The following is a 12,151-nucleotide window of genomic DNA, read 5'->3' on the forward strand; positions in this document are numbered from 1 at the left end:
AACTCTGAGAAACACTGGCCAAAGGTTGTAATGTTAGCTGTAGTTAAGTTGTTGTCCCCCCCCCCCCACACACACACCCACTAAACCTTATGTTGTAGATCAAACAGGACATGCATAATATAACACACCAGGCACTTCAGTTACAGAAATGTTGAAATGCTTGAAGTATGACCCCCCCACAAAATAAAAAAAGTTCCTCCCCTCACCGCCTCCACTGTTAAAATTATGTTAGGGCCAACCAACCCTTACCCCTGAGTCACATTACCAATGCCCAATGCATATCCTAGTAGTTCACTTTTTAGTCCCTCCCCACTTTTGAAGCACACTGTGCTCAACTGATGCCAAATCACTCATAACACAAAGCCCTAAGTTGATTGTTGGCCCCCTGATGCCTAGTCATCACCATACTCCCACACCATGAATTTCAGGCAAGTGATTTCCATGTCATCCAGCCAAACAACTTCCACCTTCTCCATCCCCTCCCCCTCTGGTCGCCACCTATAATCTCATGCACCCACCATTCTAATTTAATTTCTGCCTCAAGTAAACTCCCAATAACCTACTGATGACCCTACGCATTATCTCATGCAATGCTATAGGAGCACAACTTTCCTCAAAAACACACAAAACGTCACAGTGCTGCAGTCCATGAAGGGAGAGGTAGACTTCCTCCAGGAAATGCACTTTATCAAACACCTGCACCCTATACCAGATTCAAAAAATTCCCTGACATACCATACTTGTGATGCTAGGCAAAAGAAATGTGGTGTCACCTCCCCTTTGATACCTCCAAATTTATAGGGACAAACAGGGCAGACACCTATAGGATATTCAAAAATAATCTTTTCTGCACCCTGATCACACCAAAGTTAACAAACATTCAAATTTTCACTAAACCCTGGTCAGAATACTCACCTATTGTGGTAGACCTTTGCAGCAGGGCACTTAAACCCATAAAGTAACCTGTGAAATTAAAGAGCCCCTGCTTCCTCTGCAGAAGCAAATCAGTGCGCAAAGAACTAAAAGATCTTCTATCATACCAAGCTGAAAATAAATTCCTGGCTGACTCCAAGTTCCCCTCAGTCTATCCTCCCAAATGGCTAAGTAGCTCAGTTCTGAAATTACTGAAGAAGTTACAATGCTGTGAAAGGCCAAAAATCAAGAAAGGCCGCTGGTCCAGATGGATTCTGGGCTGCTTACAAAATAATCTCCGCCTTCACACTCTTAGGGGCGTATTCAATTGTCAGCGTTAACGCTGCAAAACGAGCGCTCGAAAAATCTTACCGTTAATACGGTAATTACTCGCGGAATTTCAGCTCGCAGCTCAGGGCTGCGAGCTGAAATTCCGCGAGTAAACTACCGTATTAACGGTTTTCGCGCACAATATTACCGTATAAACGGTAATATTTTTTGAGCGCTCGTTTTTCAGCGTTAATGCTGACAATTGAATACACCCCTTAAACTCCATCCTAAAATGAGGTTCTTGGTCCAGAGAGGCTCTAGAGATTGGGATTATGATTAGCCACCATCCTATCTCCTTACTTAGTAATGACGTTAAATTATACACCAAAATCTTGCGAATATACTGACATAAAAAAAAAAAAATCTCCTAGGCACTAGGATTAAAAAGAAAAACAAAAAACCAGCGAGAGTCAGCTCCTTATGGATGAAGGTGCCAACTCCTTTCAATATTATTCAAAAAAAAAAAAAACACAATAAGGAGCACCATTCACCCTAGTTAATTTTTAACAAATTACAAAATAAACAAATATGGCAGAATACACAGATTCCTGATAATCATTAAAAACATTTAACAGACTGAAAAAAATAAAATTTTGTATAAAATATGTACACAAATGTATATGAAGGGATTATCCAATATGGTAAGAACAACAATTACCAGATTATCAAGTCTAATGTAAAAATCACAAACACATAATTTATCCAGGGTCCATTACAAACAGGTAGGGTTTATCTGGGGCAGACAGGGAAAGGATAATACGAGGAGGACATTTGTCCTGATTTATATTATTAACACCAGAAAAAACTATTATTCTATTCCTGGATACTTAGAAAGTTTCTGACAGGATATTCTGGCTCAAACTCTAAAGCTTATTGGCCTGTCCAGCTTTCTCACAGGTGTCAAAGCTCTATGTTCTCAGCCTTTAGCTAGAGTCATTGTCAACGGTTTCCCCTCAGACCTCATCCCTAATAAAAATGGTACTACTGTAGGCAAAGATGCCCTTCTCTTCCCTAATTATGGAACCTCTAGCAGCAATAGCCTGCTAGGACATACAGTGTGTGAGGGTCGCAAGCTAGAGACAAGCTATATTCGTGGATGATGTATTACCGACTCTACAGCTGCTTCCTTAATACCACAAAGTCGGAGGCTATCTTATTAAATCTGTTCCCCCAGGATAGACAAAACATTACCTCCTAGTACAACTTTAAATAGCAAAAGATGACAATCAAATAACTTGAGATCTGTATTCCACAATCCTACAAGTTACTATATCAAGAGAATTACGTGGGCCTTTTTTTGATCAATTCAGATCCAAAATTAATATCCTACTTAAACTCCTCTATTATTTTAAAACACTCCCAGTCTGGTTTTACGCTTCAAGCTCGTAGCCATTCAAAAATGCCTTGCAAGGTTTGGCTGAATCAATAGGATCCCCAGAATCATATTAACTCTCCTTAAGAAACCCACAAAGCAAGGGGGAGAGGCCATCTCCAGCACAAGTGCTCACTTCTGGAATACAATTTGTTTGTGTTCTCTTTGACGGAGAGGGGGGGCACTTCTAAACGTTGGAGACTTACACAGCAAATACTCCGATCTTCAGACAAAATTATCTGAATACTTGCAACTTAGGCATTATATAGGTACTCTTCTCAGACAAGGTCTCCAGAGAACTGACAACTTAGGCATTATATAGGTACTCTTCTCAGACAAGGTCTCCAGAGAACTGACAACTTAGGCATTATATAGGTACTCTTCTCAGACAAGGTCTCCACAGAACTGACAATTTAGGCATTATATAGATACTCTTCTCAGACAAAGTCTCCAGAGAACTGACCCCCTTTGAAAGGCTAATTATCCCCTCATCCCTAAAAAAAAAAAAAGTTTGCTCTCTTCCCTATACATACTTGACTCTACTCTGGAACCGGGAGGCAGGTACGATAGAAAATAGAGGAGGGAGGAACCTTGGCCCGCCCATCCTGAGGACGACTAGTGGGAGATCAGAGAAAACAATCTCTACATTAATCAAAGGAAATATTTCTAAAGTTTACTATAGATGGTAATCTACTACTGATAAGTTTACCATTATGTATCGCTCTACCACCCTGACTGTTGGAGAGAATATGCAGTCAGGCACGGTTATACATGTCTAATGCTCTTGCCCCAACATCTCTTCCTTATGGGATAAGGTCTGAGACCTCATTTCCTTGCTCCACCTATGCCCTGGACACAAGGACCCCTAGAACTATTTTCTACACAACGCCCTACAGGATGCATATAGCCATTCCGCAAAAATTAGCATCCCAAATCTTGGATGCAGCCGGATGCCTAATCACCAAGACCTGGAAGCAGAGGGAACCATCTTGCATCTATTCTCTGAAGTCCTACATTTGGTACATAATCCCTATGAAGAAAATCACCTAGCATCTACATGATAAAGATGAAAAATGCCATCAGGATCTCCCCAGTGGCTCTTTTTTCAAGGCTAATCCTCAAAGGACCCCTGGCTCATAAACAGCAGCCCTCCAACTTAGTTCCCTTCTACATACTATATAGTCAATACCCCATACCATAAACTCCAATAATGAATTATGCCCCTACTGCTACTACAAAAACAACTTCCTCACCCCTCAGGGCCCCAAGGAGATGACCCCCCCCCCCCCCCCCCCATCTCACACACACACCTAAACAATACAAGGCTTGTTAAAAGGTCTAGAATAATTGTGGTGACTAAGTTATAGCATATATTAATTTTTGCATATCTTATAATTGTACCCCTTTGGGTTTTTTTGTCTCAATATTATTGTATCCCAAATTTCCTAAACAAACAGTAAAAAGAAAACTACTCTTACTCCATGTGATGACAGATTAGAGCCTCTTGAAAGTTCAAAGAATCACTTAATTTAAATTCATTAAAACAAAAAAGTTACATGAACGAGTCCACATGTTATAACGATCTTTAATGTAAATAAAATATGAAAATTGCATAAAATAAAATATGATGTACAACAATATTGACAACAGGCCCTCACAGTATGAAGATCTTGCATGGGAGGGGGGGGGGGGGGGGGTAGCGTGATTTTCAAGTGCAAGTCTATTGGGCAAACCTTTTTAGTGATACCCAGGAATGCCATTACACATTAAAAAAAAAATTGCACTCAATATAAAGTTTATATTTTAACAGACCAAAAAAATCATTTGGAAGATCAAAGTGTAAACTTACCTGCAAGCCACCATAAATATGATTTCATGCCCTAGAAATGTATTGCTATATTGGCTTTCAAAGCACAGCATGCACCAATGTCATAATTAATAACAAAACCAAAAAATTATAGTGTATTCTCTTTAACGTAAACAAAAATCTCAGGCCGTAGCAATTACACTGTTCTTTTATGCTATAGTGGTGGGATTTTATTGTGGGACTGCAGCAACATTAAGATCTTATTTTATATAATATATTTTAAGATTTTGAATTGACAGATTATATTAAAGACATTATATGAATAACCTATTGGATATAATAATAAAAGCCTTTATAATTATAGTTTTATCCAGGAGACAATTTTATATGGTTATTAGACATATATTTAAATTGTTTTATTTAAAGCCAAATAACTTTTATACCATCTCTGGCACAAGTGTAGCAGTCACTATTACAGCATTCACCTACTATGTTTATTAACTCACATAATATTACTTTAGTACAGTGAAATTAGAATCCAATTAACGTTGGAAAACTGCAGTGGATGTACAGAGAATTCGCTCACATCAATCCCTGCCCCATTGGAGCTTACAGTCTAAATTCCCTAACATGCACACACAGACAGACAGAGACTAGGGTCAATATTGATAGCAGCCAATAAACCTACTAGTATGTTTTTGGAGTGTGGGAGGAAACCAGAGCACCCGGAGGAAACCCACGCAAACACAGGGAGAACATACAAACTCCACACAGATAAGGTCATGGTCGGGAATTGAACTCATGACCCCAGCGCTGTTAGGCAGTAGTGCTAACCACTTAGCCACCGTGCTGCCCAGCATGAGTGCATTTGCCTAAAAGTGTGGTATAAGCCCACATGAAAAGACCACGAGCCCTTAACACATGAAGACTTCAAAGTTAAATTTAAAAGGCTAACTTTCCATTACTGAAATTGCTACTTTTGTGTATATGTAATAATGGGTAACTTTCTAAAAAGAGATCAGACATATTAAGGTAATAAACCTCGCAGTAAGAGTTAAATAAAAATGATGTCAGTATCCTGAAATAGAACTATGATGTAATTGTGCAGTATGTGTAATGCTCAGAGACACCACTAACGTTATTGATGGCCAGTATAAAGAAAATTCAATTATCCCACTGCAACTGCTTTGCCTGGGATATACAAAATGATAACAGAGCATGGATTCCACCTAGACCATACAGAAGCAGCTCTTTCAAATATTACATCTCCTAACAATCACTTAGCACATAGCAAAACAAGACCAGTAACAATACGTCCCTCAATTACTGCATGTGTCCAATCAAATTTTCAAGCTATTCATAAAAAGGTTATACCTAATCAAGGTTTATAAAGGTTAACAAATGGTAAAAAAATAAATATGTCATGAATGGTGGTGGTTCCTCTATGACAATTTTTTTTTTTTTTTAACTTTTATTAAATAAACACTGAGTGAACGCCTATGAAATCAGGCCTCCGCGAAGGAGGACCAATAATTTTATATGAGGGTGCAGTGAAACACAATGTTGGGCTCGCCTCCTATAACATCATGCCGTCACTTCAGCAATCTGGCATAAATTTTACATTACGTTTTTCATACTACTGAAAGAAGCGCTTTGGAGTGTAAACACGTCAGTGGGCTGATACGGCAGAATGAGGAGGTGGAAGAGGGCCTGACATCGAGTTCTGCCGCAGCCCCAGCTGTGCAAATTAGGCTCTCATTTGTGATCAGGCATGCACCCTATGGTAGAGGGTTCCAAGACCAGGAATATGGAATTAGCCTTCAAGGTTATTAGTGCACCACTATTATTCAATGCCAAATTAAGTAATAGAGTTTTATGTTTTAATACAAATGTGTTGTTGTTCTTACTGTAATACATAGACAAAACACCATATAGTAGCACATACATTTTATAACCTAGATGTACTTTTGCAATATTGCTTTTTCCCCCCCAACATTCACACATTGCATTAACCATACTGTGAAGAAATAGAAGGGGAGAAAAGGTGCCGATTGTTACTTCCAGAGGAGACCAAGTGCTATACTGAGGAGAAAAAGGTGTGAACGAAAAACCCAAATAAGCAGCACTCCATGTACTATCTCTGGGATACCAGTGAAGTCTATTTAAGATACAACATGCATTCCATTAAGTATAGAAAATTATTACTGGCTGTTCAACTCCACGAATAAGGCCAGTTTTTGGCTATTTACTTTGTGTTAGCAGCAGTCTCTACCTACCTTAGTATATTTTCGCCACTGTGGTTTCATTTTTGTAATTTTAAAAACACAAATGGATTTTAACTAAAATGAAGTTTATTTATACTTGTCCCCACATGCAGTTTGCACATTGCTTTTTTAGTTTAATGCAAGGTAAAGTGTGAGTTTTAAATCGTAATTTTTCTTAGGTTACACTCAAATTTAAGTGGCATCTTCACACATTTGACAGTAATAAATTGTTATTTTATACGGCTTTATATCCGTTTTGTAATAATGGTATTGGCTGATTAATAGATTAGATCATGTCTGATATCAAAGCATGCTATATTATATATACTGAAAAAGTGATTCTTTTAATAATGTAAATGACTGGCCTTCATTTTTTTTGTGATGATTTTTTTTTTTTTTTTTTAATCATCTAAATCGGTGAATACATTTTGGGATGGGTAGACACAGAGACATGGCATTACGCAATGAACTTCTCAATGACTTTCAGTAAACAGAGGTATGATGGCAGTCAACAGAAGTTTCTGTAAGACGATACCGACCAAACTCCTCTACAATCCTTTTCCCCTCAGAGTTAGTGCCACTTTATAGACCAGGTCATCCTAAAGTGCTGATAATGTCAGCTTTACACTATGCTACACAATTCTCAAAACAAGAAGAAATTTTTCGTTTCCCTGAAATGTAAACTAGCACTGTTTATACTGATAATCACCCATGTTCGTTCAGTCTTATAATGACAACAAGTTCTGAGATGTCAGGTAATTAGCCCTGTATCTCAGGGTGTGCCACCATGCGAACTCAGATATCCGACCATCATCAGAAATGTTGGCAAACAGTCAGATAACTATCAGGCAAGGAAAGATCCAGCTTCTTGGTTTGTCTGTTGAGTTGCAGGATCTCCTCAAATTTGGCCAACTACAAGCGTGCTGAAATTGGACACTAATTTTGTTGCTTTGGTCTCAGGCAGAGTGGTAAAAGTAGCCCATGTGTGTGAACATTCAGCTCTCAATGCAATCGAAATGGGCCCCAACTGTGCCATGACTACACATAATGTCGGATTATATTTGTTGTGGCTGGCAGAAAATGTATTTGGCCAATAGACATCTGATTAATGCTGATCAAGACCTTTGGATGTTTTGTGCCCACAAATATACACTTTGTTGACAACTTGTTTTAAGGGAACCAGATTGACCATTTCAATCCATGAAGATATGGCCAGCTTCACAAATACATAGTTGTGTTCTTAAAGGGGAGGCACCCAGCCTATGCTATGGTAACAGTGTTTAAACCTCACTGATATAGAGAAAGGCCTCAAAGTGTTGTTTAGTTTTTTTAGAGTCTACACCAAGACAATCACCAATGAACTGAGACTAACCTATTATACAGACTGTGTGAATGGACAATGCTAATAAACATTAAAATCATCAGGAAATAAGTTAAGCCTGGTCAGGATTGCACATGACTCCTATGAGGGCCTCTGGTTTCCCACCACTGGTCTAGAACTTTCATTCTACTTTTCCATGGCAATTAAATTTAAATGCACTAGCCCCATGTAAAAAACAAGCATTATAACAAAGGTTGTATTTGTATTAAGAATAAATACCAATAACAGCAATTGTTACTTGTAATAAAGTAGCTTAAATTCTTGATATAAAAATAAAAAAGCATGTTGAGTTAATTTGAGTTTTTTTTATGACAGCCAGTGAGCAGTAGATCAGACAGGCCCACTATGTCACTGTGGAGAGGCCACACCAGCAAAACTGCCACAGCTAATTACAGTGACATTAATTGTGCAAGAAACTTTTGGTGGATTCACTATTTGGCCAAAAGACAACATATGGAATCAAAATGCTTGGTGGGCTAATGAATGGAACACAATCACATGTATTTCTATATTCCCTTAAACCTCATATCACTCCTTTCGCAACGTTCTAAAAATTCTCACAAAATATGCTGAAAGACAAACATGCAGACACAGCAAACTGCTAACATGACTAGACACACTGCTTTATATGTCATTCAGCCACACCCATAGTAGGGCCTGAAACAAAGCACAACAGACCTCGTCAAACACCAGGAAGAACTTGCCATACTCATTTTCACTATAGGGAGAATTCCTAACGCTCGCATACTGTTTCTGTAAAATGATAGGGATAGTTTCAAAGAAGAAAATGATCTTGTAGTCAAGGCTTATGACAATATGATATTTCTTAATACTATGTAACACTCAGGCAATTTCAACTACTTTAAGGGGCTTCACAAATGTGTTTGCTGCAAAACCCAAATATAAAACCACACACACTAATATATATATATATATATATATATATATATATATATATATATATATATATATATATATATATATATATATATATATATACACATACATATACATATACATATACACACACACACACACACACATACATACATACATATGTATACATACATACTACCTAGAACAGTGCACAAGGTGCAGGTGATCGCACCACAATTTAAAATTTGCTACTGCCGGATTTCTAAATTCTATGCTTGTATTTTTCTAGATGTGTTTTTTTTTTTTTTTTAAAAAAGGGAGGCAACAGTATATTTGAAACGTTTCTCATGGGCTTGCAAGACCCGGCAATTTTAGCATGTGACAGTGTGTCTGGATGATAAAGCTAGTGATGGAAATGTTCAGAGAAAAATACGCTTATATTTGAAAATAATGTAATCAACGTAAAGTCAACACACAAAAAAAAAAACTCTTAAAATAATTGCAAATATAAATGAAAATGTAGGAAATTTAAGCTAATCACATATCTCTAACAGTATGCCACCACAGATTAAATTGTGCTAGGCTACTATGTTGTAGTCATTATTCAAAAATATAGATTACATACATACTTAGAAACAGCAGTGTAACAGACTCTTAAGACTCCTGAACAGAGCAATCATGTCATGAACAAAAATACATTATTCAAATTAATAAAAGTATTATAAATTATTTGATCCTTGTGTTCTTTAAGCCTGAAATGAAAAACTACTGTTTGAGAAACGTGTTGAGTGGCAATCACCCATTCCTAGCAACAGCCAAAAGTTAGTATTGCCTATGGATTGAACCATATACTGTATGTATGGGATGAAGTATTCTTTGCATAATTTTCATAGTTGATTGCACATAGCTCCATTAAACTGCATATTTCAAATTCAGTGCATGTGTTTACTCAAAGCAATTCTCTAAAGAATAAGCCAGTTTTATACATATTCCAATATGCATATGGCATGTTCCACACATCTTGACCGGAAGGAAACATAATGCACACTTCCTTGCTACATCTCAACACCATCAATATAATACACTTGTGAATTACCTTTAAGATTTGATATTGTTTACATTAAAGGTTGTACACCTAAAATATTATAAACTTGAGAAAATGTTCTATTACATATTTGTCTCTTTAATATGGATAGATTTGTCTTATTACTGTTTTTGTTCCCAATTGAAAAGATCAACAGGGTATCAGAGTGTGTTGGTGCTATATAAATAAATGTTAACAAAATAAGTATGGTGCACGCTTGTCAACGTCATAGCAATGTTCCAACACATTGGAAGTGCAAATGTCAACTGTATACAGCCATCTTACTATATGTAAAACTAGCTTTCCCTCTTCACCCAAAGCTACCTGGTGCCCAACACCTATTTCACAAGTCACCCCCATCTACGATTCCTCTCTGGTACATCTTGTGTGTAGCAAATTCCAAAGTCATGAGGTTCTATGTCTTCTTAACACCACCTCATCTGATTTAACATTTCTACCTGGACAACTGTTCTACCACTGTTTGTCTATGTAATTCTCTATTTACTTTGCCTCCTCCCTAAAGCATGTGGCACTCAACTAATTGCAGTTTTTTTTTAAATGATATATATATATATATATATATATATATATATATATTACACATACACCATATTTACTTGACAATTAAATATTTGTATATTACTATTTTTAACACACCCTAAACCGTTTTATAATGTGTTATTAAATAAGGATGGAAAAAAAATAATCACAAAAGGTGCCCTGCACCTTCACAGACTGCCACCTGGAACCACATCACTTCTGAACACTGCCACCTCACATGATGCCACTGTACCTGTGCAGAACCACCTCACCTTGTGTCACATCTGTGTCCACAGTCCCCTCAGCTGGAAGGTCTCCTAATCTTCTGTCACCCAGTGCCCTATAATTATGGTAACCTGACTGCTCCAGGTGTCATCCACCCCTATCTGGGGATAAAGGTAGAAAGACAGACGGGAAAGACATCCCCCTGTCACCACTGCCGTGTATTATACTAACAGACACACAGACGGTCACCTCAGAGCAGCCTACGTAGGAGTCATTACCTGGCCGACTGTCCAGCTTGCTGGTCTCGGTCATTCACCGCAGTCGTGTAGATTTGCCGGTAGCGCTCAGCCAGGGCCTTGCCGGATAGCAGCAGCTGGTAGCGGCTCCTGCAGTCAGACTGCGGCCCCGAGGTAATGTCCTGCCCCCCCGGCATGTTCAGTCGTGCTATGCAGGACGAGGAAGACGAGGGCAGGGGAAAGAATCCGTTACCCCCCGGTCCGGAGGAAGGAGCCGGGGGAGGAGGGGGTGCGGTTGCTGCGCACATCATCTTCCTCGGTGCTGTGTGGGGAGACGGTGTGTGCGTGTCACTGCAGCCAGACCATGGAAGAGAGCTGTCCTGTGTCACTGCGTCCACACTGGACAATTGCGTGGATCCGTCTCGCCGACAACCTTGTGCAAACCCGGAACAGACAGAATCACCGCAATCCCCAAGCAAACCCACGCCCCGACCCTCTCACCATCCTCTCTGCACAGCTGCAGGGGAAGGGTCTGTTCGCCCCTCTCTGACTTCCTGTGCTCAGCTGTTGCCCCGCTGTATGTAGCTCCAATGACAGCAAGCTCCGTGTATACCGCTCATCCGCCAGCCAGGTTCACCTTAATAGCTGCTAAAGTGGAAGCTGCACGCTCGGTGCTGCCATCTTAGCTTCATTATCTCCTTGCTGCTATTTCCCCCCTCTCTCTCTCTCTCTCTCTCTCTCACACACACACACACACACATACGCTCAGAGCATGCTGGGAGCAAACCTTACTCTACTCAGCCACAGCTTCCTCATAGCAACAATACTGCACCCTGCAGGACTCAGCTGTGCCCTGCTCTTAGTACTATTACCCTCACCACAACATTGCACATACTCATGGACAATAGCAATATACTGCAGGTACATAGGTCTTCGCTGGCCCTGCCTTGCTTGTTTATCAAACATTATATAAAGTAATTAGATAACATTAGCAACAAAAATATGCACCATGGAAGCATAACCTGTGAAAAGGTGATCACAGCAATCTACGCAAATGTGTCTTCATGGGCATAGGGTGGCATTGGTTAGGCTAAAGCTACCCACAAACATTACAATCCTTTTGA

General features: G+C 39.1%; 1 protein-coding gene across 17 annotated transcripts in view; it reads right to left on the minus strand.

The window, feature by feature from the left end:
- MYCBP2 (MYC binding protein 2) overlaps window positions 1–11,755 on the minus strand; it is a 216,616-nt gene extending 204,861 nt beyond the window's left edge. For 16 of the 17 annotated variants that reach the window (XM_075199857.1, XM_075199864.1, XM_075199863.1 and 13 more), the window contains exon 1: window positions 11,070–11,754. In XM_075199857.1, coding sequence (XP_075055958.1) covers window positions 11,070–11,338 — 269 coding nt within the window. In that variant the 5' untranslated portion in view covers window positions 11,339–11,754. Of the gene's footprint in view, window positions 1–11,069 lie in introns of all 17 variants that reach the window. The other variant, XM_075199851.1, reaches the window with a different exon arrangement.
- Between the last annotated feature and the right edge of the window lie 396 nt (window positions 11,756–12,151).

Source organism: Mixophyes fleayi, chromosome 2 (assembly GCF_038048845.1).
Source record: "Mixophyes fleayi isolate aMixFle1 chromosome 2, aMixFle1.hap1, whole genome shotgun sequence".
NCBI lineage: Eukaryota > Metazoa > Chordata > Amphibia > Anura > Limnodynastidae > Mixophyes > Mixophyes fleayi.